Genomic DNA, 22,530 nt, shown 5'->3' on the forward strand with positions numbered 1-22,530 from the left:
TATCCAATCACCGAGTCATATGCAACTGTAAAATTACTAATAACAACAATAAGTCTAGATAATTTTCTCATGATAGGTATAAAATATTTGATACTTCATATCTTTCCTTCCCAGAACCAACTGTTTTACACATAAAAAGTGCTTAATAAATATATCTTAGAAGAGACAATAAAAGTGAGAGAAGTTCAGAGGTTGAAGAGATTAATATTTGCAAACATAATTGGGAATATATTTTTGGAAGAGAAAAGGATTTGAGCTGAACCTTGAAGAAATTTAAGATTTAGGAAAAGAGAGGGAATAGTTGATATTATTAGAGAGGAAAAGATCATCTAGGGCAGAAGCAAAAAGGCCAGGAATTTGCAAGGAATATTTGATTATAGGTTGGCTTTTTTATTTGAAGGAGCAGTTGGTCATAAGCTGAGAAAATAGTTGAGGGGTAAATAGGTAGTGCAATGGATAGAGCATCATCCCTGAAATCAAGAGGACCTGAGTTCAAATCTGAGACCAGATTAACACTTCCTAGCTATGTGACCCTGTGCAAGTCACTTAACCCCAATTGTCTCAGGGAAAAAAATTAGTTGAAGATCTGTTTATATCAGGCTTTGTAGGCCATGTTTAGAGTTTATGATTTATGTTGAAGATTAAGAGGAACTACTTGAAGTGTTAGAGCATGTGAGTGAATGATTAAGTTGTATTTTAGGAAAATTAACATCTTGGAAAAGAGAAATTAAAGACAAATCAGTAAAAAGCATATTACAAAATGCAAAATCATGAAGTTTAACATGTCAAATCAATATGGAGACAGTGGGAAAGGAAAGAGGTGGAGGTGAAATGGCTTTTAACATAATGTCTCAAACAGAATTTTGGAGTAGTAAAGCTAAGAAGAAGTTGAGGTAAAATAATTTTCCAGCCCAAGACAGCTTGGGACATCAGCAGGAAGGGTATGTGACACCAGGATGAAGGGCTGCACAAACCATAATATGGCACCAGCAGCAGGTCTTGGAAGTGACTGCAACAGCAGCAGCAGTTTTGAGAGTTCTTAGCCCCCAAATGGTAAGAAGATAAGACAAGTGATCAGGAAAAAATTACAGGGGACTCTTTGCTGATTTGGGATTCAGGACTCTGTTGCATAGCCAAGACTCATTTCTGGTTTGCAGTTTTACAATAAAGAGGATCAGTCACAGGTAAAAAGTCTCTGATCACAGTTCCAGGGTAGGGAGGAATGCTTGTGATTGATGAAAAAGAAGTAGGGACTGTGGTTTCAATTCAAAGGCAGAAAGGAAAATTAATGCTTGTGACTGCAAAAAAGCAGGGACCAAGGTCACACCAGGGCCAAAAGGGGCAAAAAAAAAATTGTGACTTGGGGAACATCTTCCCTTCCTAGGTAAAGACAGGGGTACAGGCCAGGAGATAAAGGACTACACCCTATTATTTTATTATTACCACCTTAGAAGCATCAAAAATCTACAGATTCCTCTTTCCCCAGAACTAGCTCTGAAAACAGCAGTATGAAAAACCTGAAGGTTCAGACAGTGCACTTCCACCCAAGGAACAAGACACATAAGTCAAAAGTCAAGAAATGGGGGAAATGAGCCAACAACAACAAAAGAATATGATCATAAAGAGTTACTACTACAAACAAATTCAGAAGAAAACAACCATATAAAAGAAAACAAAGACTCAAAGTAAAAAACAAAAAAAACAAAAAAACAAAAGTGAATTGCACAGCAATCTAAAAAGAATTCCTGGAAGAATTCAAAAGGGATTTTCAAAATCAAATAAAAGATATTGTATAAAAATGGAGGGGAGGTGCGGGGAGGGGAAATGAGAGTGATGCAAGAAAATTAGAAAAAGAGAATTCATACCCATACCCCAATAACATATCAGTCTGAACAATAAGCATTATTTATCAATAAGTTTTTCCCCTTGTGTGAATTGCTTGAACTCTTCTAAATATATGACCTTTTTGAATAGCCAAATCATTCTATAGGTTCATATTGAATTTATGGAAAAATATTCCCTTAATTTTTACCACATGAATTATCCCAGCAGGATGTACAATCACCAATTTATTTTTTCATGCCAAACTTAGGATTTAACATTTATTTCTTTTGTTTGTCCCAACTCACCAATTTTTGCTTTTTGAATCTTGATTTTCTCATCCAAATGAATTTTTCATTCTTTCTTTTTGATTTATTTATCATTATTAGATTCCTCTGCTATATGTTATATATTTTAATATATGTAATGTATATGTGTATACAGATTTATTAGGTTTAATCTCTGACATCTTATAACTGAAAAGCAATAAAATTATACTTACTTAAATATTTTTTAAAAAGAGAATCAACAGCATGGAAATAAATGCAAAAAAAAATATCAAAAAAACCCAACACACTGAAGAAAATAACATGATAACAAACAGAATTGGACAAAAGATAAAAGTCACAAAATTTAAGGAAGAGAAGAACTCCATAAAAATAAAATGACCAAAAGGAAAAAGAGCTTTTGCTCACTGAAGAAAATTTTTTAAAAAATTTATTGAGTGAGAAGAAGCTAACAACTTAATAAGATATTAAGAAACAATAAAATAAAGTAAAAACTGAAAAAAAAAATAGAAGAAAAAGTCAAATTTCTCCTTGGGAAAAAATTGACATGGAAAGCATATTGAAGAAATAAAATTTAAGATTGATTTGAACTACCTGAAAGCCATAATCAAAAAATCATCTTTCAGGAAAGTATCAAGGAAAACTGTCCTCATATTCTAAAACTAAAAGGGAAAGCAGAAATTGAAAGACTTCCCCAATCATTTTGTGAAGGAGATCCTTGAATGTTATAGACAAATTCCAGAGCTCCAAGGTCAAGTATAATAACCAAATGAAATAATTAATATGAATGATAACCAACTGAATATAATAACCAAAATGAAACTATTTAAATATTGTGGACCCATAGTCAAGATCACAAGATTTGGAAGCTTTCATATAAAGGATTGAAGGATAAGAATATATTCCAGAAGGCAAAGGATCTAGGATTAAAATAAAAAATAATCTACGTGGCAAAACAGTATAATCTTGTGAGGAAAAATAGATATTTAATAAATTAGAAAACTTTCAAGCATTCCTAACAAAAAGACCAGATCTGAATAGAAAATTTGATATTCAAACATAAGACTCAAGAGAAACATAAATGGTAAATAGAAAAGATAAATCATAATGGATTCAATAAGATTAAATTATTTATATTCTTACATGGTGAGATGATACTGTAATTCCTAAGAATTTTCTCATTATTAAGTTAGTTAGGAGTATATATAGATAGAGGGCATGTGTACTAGTTAAATATAATGGGATGTTATCTAAAAAAATTAAGGCAACAGAAAGATAGATGTACTAGGGAAAAGGGTAAAGGACATATATAATGTGATAGATTATTTTATATAAAAGAGATGTAAAAGAACTTTTATAGTGGAGGGGAAGATGGGGATAAGTAGAACAATTGACTCTTACTCTCATTGAAATTGGCTCAAATAGGGAATAACATATACACTCAGTTGGGTATATTAATCTATTTTACCATACAGAGAAGTAGGAAGGAAAGGAACTAAAAAAACAGAAAGGAACTGATAAAATGAAAGGGAAATTAAGAGAGGCAGTAGTTAGAAGCAAAACAGATTTTAGAGAATGGTCAGGGTTAAGTGGCACACAAAAAGAAACAGAGAATAGAAGTGCTTAAAAGAATGGATTAAGAGCTGGAATCTAACAATATTTTGCTTGCAAGAAACATACTTGAAACAGAGATACACAAAATAAAAATCAAGGATTGAGGCAGATTATGTTTTAGCTGAGATAAAAAAAAAAAGAGGGATAGCAATCATGATCTCAAAGAAAGAGCAGAAGTAAACTAATCAAAAACAATAAGCAGGAAAACTATATTTTGCTAAATATAACCATAAATAATGAATTAATATTAATAATAAAAATATATGTGTCAAATGGGATATCATCCACATTCTTAAAACAAAAGTTAAGAGTTAGAAGAAGAAACAGTCAGTAAAACTTTACTTTTAGGAGACCTTAATTTTCCTCTCTCAGGATTAATCTAGCTTCTAGCTCCAAGGTAAACAAAAGTTAAGGAGATGACTAGAACTTTAGAAAAGTTATATATGATAGATCTCTGGAAAATCTCTTTTTCCCACCTGTACATGGCATTTTCAGAAAAAAAAAAATTCACCATATCTTAGTGCATGATAACCTCACAACCAAATGCAGAAAAACAAAAGAATTAAATGTAACTCTTCCAGACCATAATGCAATCAAAATCATATTCAACAATGAGCTGTAGAAGCACTGATTAAGAATGAATTGTTAACTAAATAATCTAATCCAACAGAATGGATGGGTCAAAGGACAGGTCATAGGAACAATAAAATATTTTATTAAAGAGAATGTCATCAGTGAGAGGACATACCAAAATTTATGGGACATAAAAGCACTACTCAGGGAAATTGTTTTTAATATCTAAATGTTTATATTAATGAAATAGAGAAAGAACAGAACAGAAGCAAAGATATCCAACATTACCACTAGTTCTATTGAACTAGAAATATTAGCTATAACAATAAGAGAAGAAAGAGAAATTAAAGAATTAGAAAAGGCAATGAGGAAACAAAATTATCATTCTTTTGCAAATGATATCATAATATACTTAGAGAATCCTAGAAAATCAACTAAAAACTAACTGAAATAATTTACAATTTATTCAATGTTTCTGGTTATAAAACAAAACCACATAAATAACCAATATTTCTATATATTACCAACGAAGTCCAGGAGCAAGAAATAGAAAGAGAAATTCTACTTAAAGGAACCGAAGACAATATAAAATACTTGGGAATCTGCCTGCCAGGATGAAGTCAGGAAATATATGAACACAATCACAAGTCATTTTTTCATAAAAATAAAGTAAGATTTAAACAATTTTAGAAATACAAATTGTTCATGGTAGGCTAAGCCAATATAATAAAAATTACAATTCCACCCAAACTAATTACTTATTCAGTGCTGTACCAAATAACTAAAAAAAGTTTTATACAGCTAGATAAAATAATAATAAAATTCATCTGGAAGAACAACATGTCAAGATTATCAAGAGAATCAATAAAAAAAGATGCCCATAGCATTCTACTGTTTCCTATATCTAAAGATCTAAGCCTTTGGAATAAGAACTCATTATTTTTAACAAAAATCTCTGGGAAAACTGGAAACCAGTTTGGTATAAACTGGATATCGACCAACTTATGGTCATCTACCTGAGAGCCAGTTTAGCTTCAGAAAAGGCTAAGAAATGGTAGCAATTGCTTTTTCTACCCAACAACTTGAAGAGGAAAGGCATGGAACAAAAGAGAATACACAATCTTTGTCAAAATTTGGATGTCAGGAGAAATTCCTCAGAATTGCCCATCAATTTCATAACGTCGGGCTTCCCCAGGTACTGGATAATGGATGATGCTCTTTTGCTTTCTATCTCCAATAGAGTGGAGCAAAGCTTTGTGCTTGTACTCAGGATTCTTAGGATGATATTTTCAGCAGTATTGTCAGATATCTTCAACAAGAATGAACACAGCATCAAATTCAGCTTCAGGTAAATAATTTAACTTTCAAAGACCATAAGTCAAAACTAGAGTGGAGGAAGAATTAGTACATGCTTTTTTTGTTCATAGATGACTGTGAACTAAATGTAGTTTTGGAAGGTCTGATGCAAAAACATATGGACTGATTCTTTGCTGTTTGTGCTAATTTTGGCCTAACAATTAACACCCAGAAAATACAGATTTTCCACCAATTAGCACATCACACCATCCGTAGGTGGAACCATTGGTTATAGAAATATATAGTTATATCAAAATTGGTGACACTGAGAAGAAAAGGTAAATGGGACTTCTGTTCATACTCAGAAACCATAGCTTGAGGGAATTAAGAAGAAAAGCTGAATTTGGGGTATACCTCTAATATATTCCACGTTTTTTTCTTTCAATGAACTGGGGGAATGGGATTTCTCTTGAGTATCCTCCTCGGTATAAAAAAAAAAAAAAAAAAAGCCCTTTTTTATTGTCTCACTCCAGATATCTAGGTAGAGGTTTAGGATAGTGACACTACTAGTCCTCCCTTTTTCCTGAAATCAGCTCTATTTTTCTTCTAATCTTCACTTGAACTATTGAGCCACTTGGGGCATAGGCAACACCCTTCTATGTTGGAAATAAGCATTTCACTAAATTGTTCCACTCTCATGAATTCATCCCCCATATTGGAATATGTTCATCCATCCTAGAGAAGTCAGTTAGTCAGGAGTTTTGATAACCATTTGTTCAGGGATATCACTATGCAAATTCCAAAATAACTTTAAATATATGGGAATTTTTGAGTCAAAACTGGCATGACTTCAAAAACATTTACATGTGTTTTTGGCTCTGGGCCTAGATGAATTCTTTCATTAAATGACATATTAAAGACAGTGGATCAGGGGGATTCATTTCCACCACAAGAATCAATACTTTAGCAATTCTCTTTGTACAGAAAAAAAACAGTGTTATCAACAATCAATTTATATTTCATTCTTGTTTTCCATCTTTCTCTCTCATTTCTTCTGTCTTCTTTTTCCTCACTCTGAAACATCTGCCCACACTTAAATAATGGCTGTGCAGTATGAAATATAGTACAGTCAATTTATAGCATGAAGGTCTTTTGCCTGAAAGTCAGGGATAGCTGTTTCTTTTGGAGGAGAGGCAAAAGACAACATAGTGAAAGATCATTGGCTTTCACATAAAGAAATATCTTGTCATATTTAACTTTTCTAAGCCTAGCTTTCTCAAGCTATAAAAAAATGGAAGGAAGAATAGATGATTTCTCAGTTACTTCTGCTTCAAAAATCTGTGATAGAATATACATATATATGTCATTTTATAAGGGAAATGACCAGTATCATAGAAAGAACACCTGATTATCCATAAGAAAACTGTGTAGTCATTACGTATGTAATATTGGACAAATTTCCTCTTTGTTACCTCATTAAACTCATTAAATTAAAGAAGTTTTCTCTTTTTTTAAAATAAAGATGTCATCACAGTCCAATTTGCAGGATTACGATGAAGTTTGAATAGGATAACACACATGAAAACATTTTGTAAGTTGTAAAGCTCTAAATAAGTGCATCAATTAATCAGTAAAAAATATGTACTGATCACCTGCTATGTACCAGACACTGTGCTAAAACTTCTAATACTAAAAGAGGCAAAAGACTCTTCCTATCCTCAAGGAACATACAATGTATTGGGAGAGACAACATGTTAGCAGAAATATATTAATTTAACTACATTCAAGAAAAATAGAAAAGAAGTAGAGAGGGAAAGCATTAGAATTAACAGGGCTTGGGAAAGGTTCCATATAAATTATGGGATTTTAATTTGGATTTAAAGGAAGGGAGGTAAATAATCAGAGTTGAGGAGACAGAACATTCCAGGCATGGACAAAATGACCAGAATGAAGAAATGTGATATCTTGATCATGAAATTTCAAGGAGACTAATGTCACTTAATCAAAGAGTTTGTGGAGGGAATTAAAATATAAGTAGTCTAGAAAGATAAAAGATTATTAAGGCCTTTCAAGATTTTTATGACTGACTGAGTAGGGGATGACATGGTCAGACCTACATTTTAAGAAAATGACTCTGGTGGTTGAATGGAGGCTATATCATAGTGAGAAGTGAGAAGGCTTAAACACCTATTCAGGCTATTGTAATAGTATCCATAATCAAAGCTATTTGGAGGAAAGGGGGAAGTACAAGAGAGAGAACACATTTACCTCCTTCAACTATATTATGTAATGTCACTTCTGAAACTTTCAAAAAGAATGGAAAACTTGAGTCTTTACTAAATGTTTGGTAAATTGGCACACATAAAAATACTTGAACACAAAGATAAGAATTTATTAAAAAAATAATTTCATGTGCATAAAAAAGCATAGGGTAGAGAATTATTTTAAGGCTGTGCTTCAGCTTTGCTCAAAAAGTTATCCAACTGTGCATACCCTTTGATCCAGTAGTGTTTCTACTGGCTTATATCCCAAAGAGATCTTAAAAAAGGGAAAGAGACCTATATGTGCAAAAATGTTTGTAGCAGCTCTTTTAATAGTGGCTAGAAACTGGAAATTGAATGGATGCCCATCAGTTGGAGAATGGCTGAATAAATTGTGGTATATGAATGTTATGGAATATTATTATTTTGTAACAAATGACCAGCAGGATGATTTCAGAAAGGCCTGGAAAGACTTACATGAACTGATGCTGAGTGAAATGAGCAGGACCAGGAGATCATTATACACTTCAACAACAATACTATATGATGATCAATTCTGATGGACGTGGTCCTCTTCAACAATGAGATGAACCAAATCAGTTCCAATTGTTCAGTAATGAAGAGAACCAGTTACACCCAGCAAAAGAACTAGGGGAAATTAGTGTGGACCACAACATAGGATTTCTGCTCCTTCTGTTTTTGCCTGCTTGCATTTTTATTTTCCTTCTCAGGTTATTTTTACCCTTTTTCTAAATCTGATTTTTCTTGTGCATCAAGATAATTGTATAAATATATATACATATATTGTATTTAACATATACTTTAACATATTTAACATGTATTGGGCTACCTGCCATCTAGCAAAGGGGGTGGAGGGAAGGAGGGGAAAAATTGGAACAGAAGATTTTGCAAGGATCAATGATGAAAAATTACCCTTGCATATATCATGTAAATAAAAAACTATAATAATAAAAAGGTTGTGCTTCAGAATATTTTTCCTATGAAATGTTTTACTTAGAGCAGTTCTGACATTGAATATTATATCTATTTTCAAATTCATGAATTTTAACTAATAAGTTAATACATTCTGTCCTATATCATGTCTTAATATAGTTATAAGATTGAACATGTGGGGGCAGCTAGGTGGTGCAGTGGATAGAGCATCAGGCCTGAAGTCAGGAGGACCGGAGTTCAAATTTAGTCTCAGACACTTAATACTTTGTAAGTATGTAGTCCTGGGCAAGTCATTTAACCCCAATTGCCTCAGCAAAAAAAGAAAAAGAAGAAAAGAAAGGGAAAAACAAGATTGAACATGTGGGTATTTCACAATTATATGATATGATGTTTTCTCATTCATTTATTCTTCATTTCTGAAGCCATGATCCACTCACTGTCACTTCTCCAAGAAGACCAATATCAGTTTATTTATTGTGGCCTCATTTCCTATCCCAGTTAAGTTTAGGACCAAAATTCTCCTCTTTGACCAGTATTCCTTTTCTGTGTCATGTAACCCGCACACTATAATCACTATTAAATTTTTTGAGAACATGGATCTAATAAGCTCTTTGAGGTCAGAGAGTGTTTCTGCTTTTTTGATTTGCAGTGTTTGACATATAGCAAGCATTTGCTAACTGCTTTTTAATGCATTCTTTGATCCTATGAAGACCAAATTATTTGGGTATTTGAATAAAATGTTTGCTCCCTCACAAATACTTCTCCCCATGTACCATTCCTACAGGAGAAAATAGACATGAATCTCTTTTCATTTTACTGGCTGTTGATATTCCTCTTGCCATCAACCTACACAACTGTCTAAAATGTTTAGGGGTTAGCTTGATATTCTCAGGGGATTCATTATAGTCCAGTAAGTGTTTTGTGGAAATTTGAAAATGGTCTGTACCTCCTTTCTAACCTGAAACTATGACTTCCACTATAGATAAGAGCATTTAATTCAGGCAGCATCAGTGACAAACTTTTAGATAAGTCTCCCTGACTAAAATCTCTACCTGCTTCAGTATGTTCTCCATTCAGATTTCAAAGTGATTTTTCTAATTTCTTGACTACATTACCCTTTTATTTAAGCAACTCTAGTGATTCCTGTTGCTTCCACAAATAGAAAATCCTGCATTTCTAAAAAAACCAAGAAACCAAAAAAGTATATATATATATATATATATATATATATATATATATATATATATATATATATACAACCTGTCTCCTTCCTGTCTTTCCAATCATCTTATATCTTACTTGCATCTATATACTCTGACCGGGACTTTGCCTTCCTTGATGTTCTTTACATAAGACAACCAATCTCTTGAATCTATGTATTGTCACTTACTGTCCTTTATTCCTAAAATTCTCTTCATCTTTGATTAAGCTTCCTAATTTTCCAGGCTTCCTTCTTACTGTAGATAAAATCCCATCTGCAAAATAATCTTTTTTAATCCTTCTTAATAGTAGTGTCTTCCTTTTGAGATTATCTCCAATTTATCTTTTATTTTCTTGGTAGTATAGTTGTGTTTGCATACTGTTTTCCCCCTTAAATCATAAGCTTCTTGAGAGAAGGGACTATTTTACTATGTCTTTGTATCCACACCATTGCTATATACACAGTTATGATATTTATTGTTGACTATTAATTTGTCATAACTACGTTTCTCTGTTGTAAACCCAGTAGCTTTTTAGGAACTGAGAATACTTCTTGATTTTATTGTAAATTTATTGTAAATCTATCTTATTAATTGATGTTTTCCATAAGGTCTCTGCTTGGAGTGTCTTTGTGAAAGTAAACAATCTTCATTGTAGAAAAAATGACAGTTCAAAGTCAATATTCTTTAAAAGAGAAAACTAAATTTACTTCCATTCTTAGGTATACAACAAATAAGAACTAGAATGAGCCATTCTAAGTTCCAATAATTAGAACTCAAAATCAATACTGTTGAAATAATCTTAAATTATTTTGACAGCATTGTGTCTAATTTCATCTTTGTATCTTTAATATATAGAAGGCACTTATAAATGATAGTTGAGTTGAAATTCAAAGACTACTAAAGGTCATCTACTTGTGAGAACATATGAGGGGAAATTCCTTGATATGAACCTGAATGGATGATTATCCTGTCTCAGGTAAATGAATCTCTTTACCTTATTTCTCTTCACTAATTTTCTGATGTCTAGATATTGACTCCTTCACTAGTTGCTAGAAAAATCTAAAGCTGGTGGACTTAGGGAAAGAGGGTCAGTAAATTTTAAACCCTTTTTTTTGTGCTAAGATTTTACAGCTTCTATTATATGATGAAGTGGGATAAAAAATTTAAAAATCATTTTTTTTGATAGTGGTGGTGATGATAATGGTAATGATTGTACTTGGCATTTATAGAATATTTTAAAGTTTGAAAGCATTTTACTTTATTATCTCATTTGAGTGTCACAACAATACTATGAGGAAGGTGCCATTATCCTTATTTGCAATTGAGAAATTGAATCTGAGAAGTTTTCATTTGTTCATAATCAACAGTGTCTGAGATAAAATTTGAATTCAGACCTTGTGAACTTCAAGTCTAGCGCTTTACTCACTAAGACACCTAGCTGCTGTAATAGTACTTGACATTTAAATAATACTTTAAAAATTTAGCAATGTGGGCAGCTAGGTGGTGCAGCGGATAGAACACTGGCCCTGAAGTCGGGAGGACCTGAGTTCAATTTTGATCTCAGACTTTTAACACTTTCTAGTTATGTGACCCTGGGCAAGTCATTTAACCCCAATTGCCTCAGGGAAAAAAAAAGTTTGCAATGTGCTAAACATGCATGATTTCATTTGATTCATAACAACTCTGTGAAGTAGGTACTTTTTAATATTTTATTTTGTTTTATACATTAGTAAATAGGACTCAAAAATTACCACTAGTGTCAGAGGAATACTTTGAATTCCAAGTCTTCCTATCTTTAAGTTCAACACTGTAGTACTACACATTTCATTTTTCACTAAAATACATGGAATGCTAAATTAGCAAATTCATATTACAAATATAATATTTACATATAGGAATATTAATTATGTTGGGAGAGAAAAAAATCAAAACAAAAGGGAAAAAATTCACACACACACACACACACACACACACATACACACACAAAAAAAGGAAGAAAAAAGGTGAATGTAGTATGTATTGATTTACATTTAGTCTCCATAGTTCTCTTTCTGCATGTGGTTGTCATTTTCCATCCAAAGTTTATTGAGATTGCCTTGGATCACTGAACCGCTAAGAAGAAAAAAGAAGTCTATCATATTTAATCATCACACAATCCTGCTGTTACGGTGTACAATCTTTTCTTGTTTCTGCTTCTTCGCTCAACATCTGTTCATATATCACCATATTTTTTATGTAACTTTACATTCATATTTTTTTTTTTTTTTTTTTTTGCTTTTTGCTGTGGCAATTGGTGTTAAGTGACTTGCTCAGGGTCACACAGCTAGGTAGTGTTAAGTATCTGAGACCAGAATTGAACTCGGGTTCTCTTGATTTTAGAGCTAGTGCTCTATCCATTGAGCCACCTAGATGTCCCTACATTCATATATTTTTTAACAATGACATTTATTTCATCCTAGCTTTCTTTTCAATCTAAAATTTAGTTTTTAGAAGTTGAAGGATCTGCTTCAAAATATGATGCTTCTTTGTCCTTGGAGGGGGTTTCTTACTTGCCAACCATGCAATAAGTGTCTTGGGTTGGCTAGACCATATGGATATTAATGCACATTGAACTCTCAAATTTTGTAATTACAGATTATTTCCTTGTCTTTACCACATATTCTGTTTATATTTTTCTTGATCATGTTGAACCCTACCACTTTACTATCATTTGTTGTTTAATTGTTTTTTCAGTTGTGTCCCATTCTTCATGACTTATGCGTGGGATTTTCTTGACAAAGGTACTGGATTGCTTTGCCATTTTCTTCTCCAATTCATTTTACAGAAGAAAATGAGGAAAATAGGATTAAATGACTTGCCCAGAATTACACACATGGTAAGAGTCTGAGGCCAATCATTTCTAAAATATATAGAAAATTAACTCTAATTGATAAGAAATCAAGCCATTCTCCAATTGATAAATGGTCAAAGGATATGAACAATTTTCAGACGAAAAAATTGAAGCTATTTCTAGCCATATGAAAAGATGCTCCAAGTCATTATTAATCAGAGAAATGCAAATTAAGACAACTCTGAGATATCACTACACACCTGTCAGATTGACTAGAATGACAGGGAAAGATAATGCTGAATGTTGGAAGGGATGTGGGAAAACTGGGACACATACATTGTTGGTGGAATTGTGAATACATCCAGCCATTCTGGAGAGCAATGTAGAACTATGCTCAAAAAGTTATCAAACTATGCATAACCTTTGATCCAGCAGTGTTACTACTGGACTTATATCCCAAAGAGATCTTAAAGAAGAGAAAGGGACTTGAATGTGCAAGAATGTTTGTGGCAGCCCTCTTTGTAGTGGCCAGAAACTGGAAACTGAGTGGATGCCCCTCAATTGGAGAATGCCTGAATAAATTGTGGTATATGAATGTTATGGAATATTATTTTTCCTGTAAGAAATGACCAGCAGGATGATTTCAGAAAGGCCTGGAAAGAGTTACATGAACTGATGCTGAGTGAAATGAGCAGGACCAGGAGATCATTTTATACTTCAACAACAATACTATATAATGATCAATTCTGATGGATGTGGCCCTCTTCAACAATGAGATGAACAAAATCAGTGCCAATTGTTCAGTAATGAATGGAACCAGCTACACCCAGCAAAAGAACTCTGGGAAATGAGTGTGAACTACTACATAGCATTCTCTATCCCTCTACTTTTGTCTGCCTGCATTTTTGATTTCCTTGATAAGTTAATTGTACATTATTTTAAAGTCTGATTCTTCTTGTGCAGCAAAATAACTATGGATATGTATACATATATTGTATTTAACACATACTTTAACATTTAACATGTATTGGTGTACCTGCCATCTGGAGGAGGGGTTGGAGAGGAGGGGAAAAATTGGAACAAAAGGTTTTGTGTTAGAATTCTTACAAGGTGCTAAGTCAATGGAATTGAGGAGACAATGGTTAAATCTAGTTTAGCATTGATTTAATCCTACAACAAATAATGGTTTCCTAGAGATGTAATGATTGGAGTATACTCAGTGTGCAGAATATAAGCAAGAAGCTCTCAGGGCCAAAGAGCACTCTAGGAGATTGAGAAGCCAGGATGCAGTTGGGCAGAATGAAGGAAGATAGAGAAGAGGTGGCAGGCTGTCCTGTGGAGAACACTGAAACCAAGATCCAGAAGGCCTCCAGAAAGCTAGCCAAGTTCCAAGTGAAGGAAAGAGAAAATAAAGGATCTGGACTTTAATCTCTGGCTGCATTTGAGGTAATTATTACTCTGAACTGAAACTAAGGCTGCCTCCAGACGCTCCCCAAGAAACCTGCTCCCAGAGAACAATTATATTATTAGAGAACATTACAGTTTTGCAATTGTTAATGCTGAAAAATTACCCATGCACATATCTTGTAAATAAAAAGCTATAATAAAAAAATATAAAAATACAGAAATTTAAAAAAAAGAAGAGCCTGATGCCAAGTTTGATCCCAAGCCTTACTAACTCCAGGCCTAGCACTTTATTCACTGTGACACATAGCTGTCCTTGCTAATATTAGAATATAATAAACCTGAAGACAGGGTATCTTTTATTTTTCTTTGAATATCTTGGAATAAGCACAGTTCCTTAGGATAATTACAGTTCCTTATAAAGAGAGCTAGTATCTTTCTCAGAACTTGAATCCATATTTTTTGATCAGGTTGCTGCAGTATACCATGCTGTCTTTTTCCTGGCAAAATGTAGATGATTGATGTTTATTGGGTTGGACGGCTCTTCATAAGGGGAAAAAAAAAAAATATATATATATATATATATATATAATGAACACTTTTGACATAATGAATAAAATATTCCTAGAAAGTAATAATCTTGACATCCACACGTTTTCCAATGCACCTAAAAAAAGGTTGTAAGCCACTATTTGCATAACATTTTAATGCACAGTGTCATAGAATGTACTGTAAAACTTTACACCCACCTGGGCAAAGAGCAATATTGCATGGTTTATGATGAGTTTCAGGTCCCTCGCATGGTCTTCCCCCATATTGGGGAGGTATACATGATCGTGTCCTAGTTCTTTGGCCTCGACCACATGTAAATGAACACAAACTCCAGGGTGACCATTCTTCCCAAACTCCGTGTACTGTAACAAAGTAAAAAAGAATTTAACAACAAAAGAAGGCAATAAAATCAATTCAGAAAAAAAAGTAATAAGTCTAAAAAATTAATCTATTTCCCCTGAAATCATTTGATCAAACTACTTAATTGCCATAAAAATCGGAAAAAATAATTTGAAAATCTGTTGAATTTGTTGGAAAGTCCATAGTCTCTCTGTATTTGAGCATGGCAAATTTTAAGCCACAGTAAAGAGAAATACTTTTTTTTTTTTTAAACTAGGAAAATTTTAAAGAACTTATTTCTGCTTTACAGTAATTATCACAACAAAACTAGTAGCATAGTGATCAACTTCTACTAATCTAATCACAATAAGTAAAATTTCTTTTTTCACTTATGATCCTAGGTTAAAAGCCTTAATAGACTTTTGAGGTCATTTATTCCATTCCTCTCACTTATAATGTGGACACTGAGAACCAGAGAGTTTAAGACACTAGGCTAAAGATTATACATAAAAAGTCGTATACTGTACAGGAATAAAATGCTAAGTGACATCCTTAAAAGTTTTGCCATACATTTAAAAAAAATGTGAAAGAGAATCAGAACTGTGAAAGAGCTACTTTTATGTTATTTTCTTATTTAATATATTTCTTTTGAGAATAAATTAAATCAATATTTAATACATAAAAATAATTTTTATGAAGAGTTTTTAAAAAATATTTCAGGTACAAACCTTTCTTTTCATCAAATATTTTCACTACTATTAACATCAAATATTCTTCCTATAGCTTTTAATTTTGGATGATTTCAAACCTCACAAACTTTATAGTATCAACATAGAACAATTAATTATAACTTAAAGATATTAGCTGCTCATATAGCTAAGTCTATGCTTGAAATTACTACTACTAGTAATGTATGCTAACTTTTTTATCCCTTTATGAAATGGCTCAATAATACATCATATATAGCTACTTTAAAAATTGTCTCTCAATTAAAAAAAGAGAAAGAAATCAGCATGAAGAATATATAGGAATATCCTACTTAATTTGCTGTTTGAACTTAACTTCAAAAAAATTACATTACTAGAAATGTAAAACTCCATCAACCAACCAGTGAAAGCAGCTGCTTTCCATGCCACCTTCTGAAAAAGAAATCAGTCCTGTTTCATACAGGTCATAAGATCATTCAGCAAAAATTATCTCATTTTCCTCTCAAACAGTGAAAACAGGAAATTACAATACTTACACTATACACTACTATGTTTACCAGATCTGAAATTCATTATATCAAAAAACAAATGACAGCTTACTGGGGGAATAGGGGTGATAGATGAGTTGTAAAAAGAAAAATAAATCTATTTCCTCCTTAAAACTAGAAAAGGCTAAGCAGTAACCTGAGGGAAGTTGAAGGCAGCAGGACAGATGGCAAGGAAAACCTATATAAGTTAAGAGAATCATTACAAATAAAGAATAGCACCAAATTGATACTACATCTAAAAGTTTTCTAATTTGTATGGTTTTCCATATTTGTGAGCAAGAAAAATATGAAAAAATATTTGAAAAGCATTTAAAAATAGTACTCTTGAATAATAAAGAACTTGTTATATGTTGATATGTATGTGTATATAGGACACATGTTTCACACATGCATGTGTACATGCATGCATACATATAAATTATATGAACATATATATGTACACATACTTAATCTATTCTTAGGTGAATTTGTTTCAATTTTTTTTAAAAAACAGGGAGGGTCATATGGCTTAGCATTTAGAAATAATAGATGTTATGTCATTTAACATGAGAAGTAATACTTTTTAAGAATAAAAGATGAGTTACAATGAACATTTTAAAATATTTTCTGAATACATATTGATATTAAAACTATTTCTTTTTGAATAATAATATATTTTTTTCTTTTCTTCTGTAGTCTGCATTTCTCAGTTCTGTTGAAATAGCTGGTTCGAGATTTCTGAGTACAATAGTACCGCTAATTACATTGCTTTGTTGTTCAGTTTACTAATTTATGCATTTTCTTTCCTTGAAAATAGTTCAGCATTCAAAACACCCCAGAAAAAGAAGAAATTTCTAAATGAATTCTAAATTGGCAGATTTTCATCTGTTAATCTTTAAAACTCTAATTAACTCTGATGAAACATAAAGCTTTTGAAAACTGTTATTGACTTTTTTCTTGTCTTTATTTTTCATGCTGTGATTTCATGGTTCTTCCATAGCACCAAAGAAAGTAAAATATTATTAAGTCCTTTTAATTAAAAGTTTTGGATCTAATATTGACTACAAATGTTTTTTGTTCTATAGAATACTGCCGATTTGTTATAGGAAATAATGCAGTGGAGACACAATGCCACCATTTCAGCTACTTTGACTAGTCATAGATATTCATTGTGAATGGTCTGAATATGGAGGAAGATAGAGGAGGAGGAGGAGAGACAGAAAGAAAGAAAAGTGAGAGATAAAGAGAAAGAGAGAGGGGAGGAGGAGAGAGAGAGAGATAGCAAACAGAGAGACAGAGAGACACACAAACACACACACACACAGATAAAGAAACAGAGATACAGAAACAGAGACAGACACAGACAGACAGAGGCAGGGAGAGAGGGAAGGAAACCCTCCTGCTTTTAACTTTGAAATTTATTTGGTACATTAATCAATGTGCTGATAAACAAATACGATTTGGGGGAGGGGATCATGATCATCTGTTTTAGCTGTAGAAACTGATTAGATTGATCATGTAATTGATCATGTAACCATTAATTATTAATTTTTTATATGTAGACAGATTTAGTCAAGTAACAACTAATATAGTGAACAGAAAGCTATATTATCAAAAGCTTTTGAAACCAGTATAAATAGTACCATTTTAAAAAATTCTGATTTGAAATATTATAAAATAATTTTAAATGATATTTTCTTTAAAAAAAAGTTATCTCTTTGAATAAAATGGACAATACATTATACACTTCTATTGTAAAAGTACTGTTTTAATCCTTGTATCTAAATCTCCAGTGCTATACAGCACTTGTCATATAATGTATTAATAAGTAATTGTTAAATTGATTGCTCAAAAAAAAATCCTAACATAAACCAGATATGAACCGAAAGGGAGAAAATTAATCATACTTATTCTTATATAAAACTTTCCTAAAGTATAATAAAAAGTGTGAATGAATGCCACAAAATTACAAATTCAGGAAAGAATGACCTCTTATAGCTTTTCATTTTTTTTTTTGTTAAAAAAATTTTTCTGTATACATCACTTAAAATCTATAATTTCCTATTCAAAAAGATCAACTTTAAAAAAGAATTTCTAGAATCTTGAAATGGTAGGGAAATCTGAGATCATTTTAAGGCAAGGGTCAAAGGACGATACTTGGGGAATGAGACTGCCAGTGCTCAAATCCAGCTCTTGTTACTCAAGGTCCAGTGATTTTTCTGTTCCACTAGATGAACCAGGAAGTATTATATGGTTTAATTAAGGATGTAAATGTGTAAAAGGAATGTGTAAAAGGAAATCCCAAAATTAATATAATTAATTTTCCATCATTCTCCTTATTAATGCAAATAATCTCTAACATCATTATTTCATAATGTGAAGTAAGAAATGGTTAATTGTCTAGTCTATGTACAATATTATATTATTTCTTTAAATGTCAAACATATTTTGGATATATATTTAACTAATTAGATAATGCTTTTTATCTCTTTTATCTCATTGCAAATATGATATTTGAATATAGAACATTTATATCATTTCAGGCAACATGTAAATAGAAGAATTCATTTGGAATCATTGCTTTAAAATTAGATTAAAATTAGCTTGAAAGGAAAGTATACATAATGAGTTTGGAAAATAGCAAAACAAAGTAGTTAACACATGAAATATTGCATAATAACCATAAAACATTTATGTAAATATGTTAAAACACCATTTTAAAGTATCACCTTTCCCTAGGAGAGGATTAAAATATTTATTCTTAATATTGAAATAAATTAAATTACTGTATTATAAAATAACATTTAGGTTTGCTCAAAAAAAAGGAAAAATATGATTCTGCCTTTTTCATTATCTTTAATTTTATTTTTCTATATTTTTGTGAAACAAAAACGGTTTTCCCCAATATCACCATCATACTGTAAAACTTATAACAATAAATAAAATGGGTACATCTGTTTAGGGAAAATGGTTATCAGCTCTATAAAGATAAAGAGTTTAATAATGAGCTAAATTTTCTGTAACATACACTAGTCTACAGTTTTCTCTTTTGTTCCAGAGATATAATGAAATAAAAGTAAGGATGAATGGCCAATGGAGAAACGTATTCTCAATTCCTCTGACAGATTTTCTCTCTTGCCTAGATGAAGGACAGAATCACATGTTTTTTGGTTGAAATATATAAACATACATGTGTGTAAATATGGGCTAGAAAGCAAAATCTGACCAAGGTGCATTCCTGATTTAACCTTTATTCCTATTCATTCATTCATTCAGTTATGGGGATAATTACATGGATCTCAACACAAGTTTAAAGAAGGGAAATGATGTTCTTTCAAAAGGAAACCATATTCTAAGTAACTCTCTGCTTTTAAATCTTTGTTATTGTGATATTATTATTTTTCAGGTTGTTAACACAAAATTTTCTTTTCCTTATGAGAAATTAATTTGATTCTTCTAATGGATTAAAATAAGAAGCAACTTTAAATATAGGCAGAGTATTTCCTTACCAATATAGTGGGATTAATGGGACAAAAAGAGGGGTCTTTATCCACAAATATCTCCACCACTATATTTTTAATCTTTTTGATTGTCAACGAAGGGACAGAATTATTCTCTGCAATGAGATGTTAAATGCTTTGTCCAATCACACAGCCAGGCAAGAGTTGAGATCTAAAATCAAGTCTTCCTGGTTTCAAAACTAGCTCACTAATTACTGGATGTCCTGTTTCATTCTGCCAGTGCCTTTAGCATTGAAAAACAAGGTTAAAATATGTAGCTATAATTGAGAAAACACAATTATCATCCTTATTTTGTGCCTTATGTAAAAATGCATTTATTGTAACTATTCAGCCACCTTCTGTGGTTCTAAGAAAATGGAATGCAAATTTTGATGGTGAGTGATGGGGGAGATGGGAGGAGCTTAAAATCTGGGACATTATATGTAGTATATAACATGGTGTAGGATAGTAGTCAGTAAGGCACCAATATAATGGTACTAGATACTTAAGCTGAAGGATATCAAAATAAAGGGATGTACCAAGAATGCCATTACAGCTTCCCACAATTTTGCCTTGGGTCTGTTTTTGACTTATAGCTAATGTTTAGTTGACAAAAATTCAATGAACTCTTTTTCTTTTTGAAACTGGACATGAAATTTCATTAACTTAGGGAGCTGTCTGAGAAGTCCCTTCTACTGATTCTGATCAGGTGCTAGTTTTCAACTTATATTCTTAGTGAGTCGACTGGGATACTGAGAGATTAAATGATTTGTCCTTAGTCACACAGAAAATATGTGTCAGAGATAGGACTTGAACATAGATTTTCTTGACTCTGAGGTCAACTCTCTGTCCAACATATATTGTTGCTTCTCATGAATACTAAATACAGTTATACATTATCCCTCTGGCAGATTGTGTATGAGTATACATACACACACATTTGAACTTAATCCTTAAACTGAGAATCCATAAATTTTAACCACAGATCTACTATATTGTCACAAAGCATACCCTACTAATTGCTCATTTTCAATTTTCTCATCTCTCAAATCTTCTCTATTCCTTTCTGTCATTCGGTATCTTCTTTTCTGCTATTTTTTCCCCTGAATATTGTTATCCAGTCTATGTATTCTTTTTAGTGTCATCTACTCTTCATTTAGTTTTTTAAATTGCTGCTTCTTTTATTTTTAAATCTTTGTTTCCTTCCCACAATGATTCTACTCTTTTTGTCCCTCACCCATTCTTTTTGTTCTTTTAAAATTGTACAAATTTCCTTTTGCCACTTCCTCCTTTCATTCTTTTTTCTTCTTCCCATTCTATCTTTTATGTTCTCTTTCATCCCATATTTTAAACAATGTCAATACTTTCTTGTACTCATAACACTGTTTACATATAGCCTATCTATATCTAGATATCTATTATCTTATTCATTAGAATGTGATCACCCTGAGGACAAGGATGGTGCTTTTTGTTTGTTTGTTTTATCCACAGTCCGTGGCATAGTTTCTGGTATGTAGCAATTGCCTATAGCACTTAATAAATTCTCATTCATTAATTATCTGAATGATTGGTTTCATCGGTTCTTTCCCAACTACTACCTATGAAAAGGAAACTTTTTATTACCTTCTCCCCATCCTGTTCTCTAAAGTCTTATACAATTTCTTCTACTTATTGGTGCAATTATCTTGCTCTACTCAGCTGTGGTTGTTTATCTTTCTACATATCTTTGTTTCTTACTTGCAAGGTTGCTTCCAAGAATCAGGAGCTCCTCCAGGAACATCCATTCACTTAAAGTGCCCCATATTTCTCTAGTATTCACTTCTACCTTTCCCTACTCAAAGGAAGAAACCCTATGGGGACCCAGATATAAAACCATATGGGTATTCCTAGGAAACCTGCAAAACTCACAAGCTGTGACAAGCCATGTGTTTAGTGGAGGAGCAGGTAAAAATTGATGCTCCTCCATGGACCCCAAACCCCTGCAGGTTGCCATAAAGCAGCTCTTTATGGCATTAGTAGTGTTAGATCTTGGATTTATAGTTAGGATCTTTCCACATGATCCCACAGAAAATGAAATACAAACTGGCATCTACAGAGGAGAAGGGAGGGAAGAAGAAGGAAAGAGGAAAAAAAGGAAAAGGAGGAGGGGTGGAGAGAGAGAGAGAGAGAGAGAGAGAGAGAGAGAGAGAGAGAGAAGTGAGGGAAAAAGAAAGAGAAGTAAAGGCAGACAGTGAAGGATAGGAAGGAGGACATAGGGAGAGAACAGAGGAAAGGGAGAAGGAGGTAGGAGGGAGGAAAGGAGAAAAGGAAAGGGAAAAGAGGAAAGAGGAGAAAGAGAAAAAGGAGTAGACTGGGAAACAGAATTGTGCAGTTGTGGGAGTGTACCAGAAAATTCTGATTTACAGTGAAATATTTAAAATTTGCCTTAAGTGAGAAAGGAATGGTACTCTGTTCCATTTGAATTATATCAATTTTCTAAATGACTGTGCCAAATGTCCAAAGCAATGGATAGTTCAAACTAGGGCAGTCATTTCAAATTTTATATTAAACAAGTGTAAAATAGAGCCTCTAGTTCACAGACAGTAACTGAGCATAGAGGACCAAACGTAATCATTGTACATAAAAGCATGGTCAAAGGAAGAGTTTGAGCTAAATGAAAAAAA

The 22,530-nt window shown here is 32.4% G+C and overlaps 1 protein-coding gene across 6 annotated transcripts in view; it reads right to left on the bottom strand.

Annotated features, from left to right (window-relative positions):
* ADGRB3 (adhesion G protein-coupled receptor B3) overlaps nucleotides 1-22,530 on the bottom strand; it is an 856,580-nt gene that overhangs the window by 508,514 nt on the left and 325,536 nt on the right. For all 6 annotated transcript variants that reach the window (XM_031964675.1, XM_031964677.1, XM_031964676.1 and 3 more), the window contains one exon: nucleotides 14,992-15,156. In XM_031964675.1, the coding sequence (XP_031820535.1) occupies nucleotides 14,992-15,156 (165 nt within the window). The remainder of the gene's footprint in view (nucleotides 1-14,991; nucleotides 15,157-22,530) is intronic.

The sequence above is a fragment of the Sarcophilus harrisii genome, chromosome 4 (genome assembly GCF_902635505.1).
Source record: "Sarcophilus harrisii chromosome 4, mSarHar1.11, whole genome shotgun sequence".
In the NCBI taxonomy this organism is placed as follows: domain Eukaryota; kingdom Metazoa; phylum Chordata; class Mammalia; order Dasyuromorphia; family Dasyuridae; genus Sarcophilus; species Sarcophilus harrisii.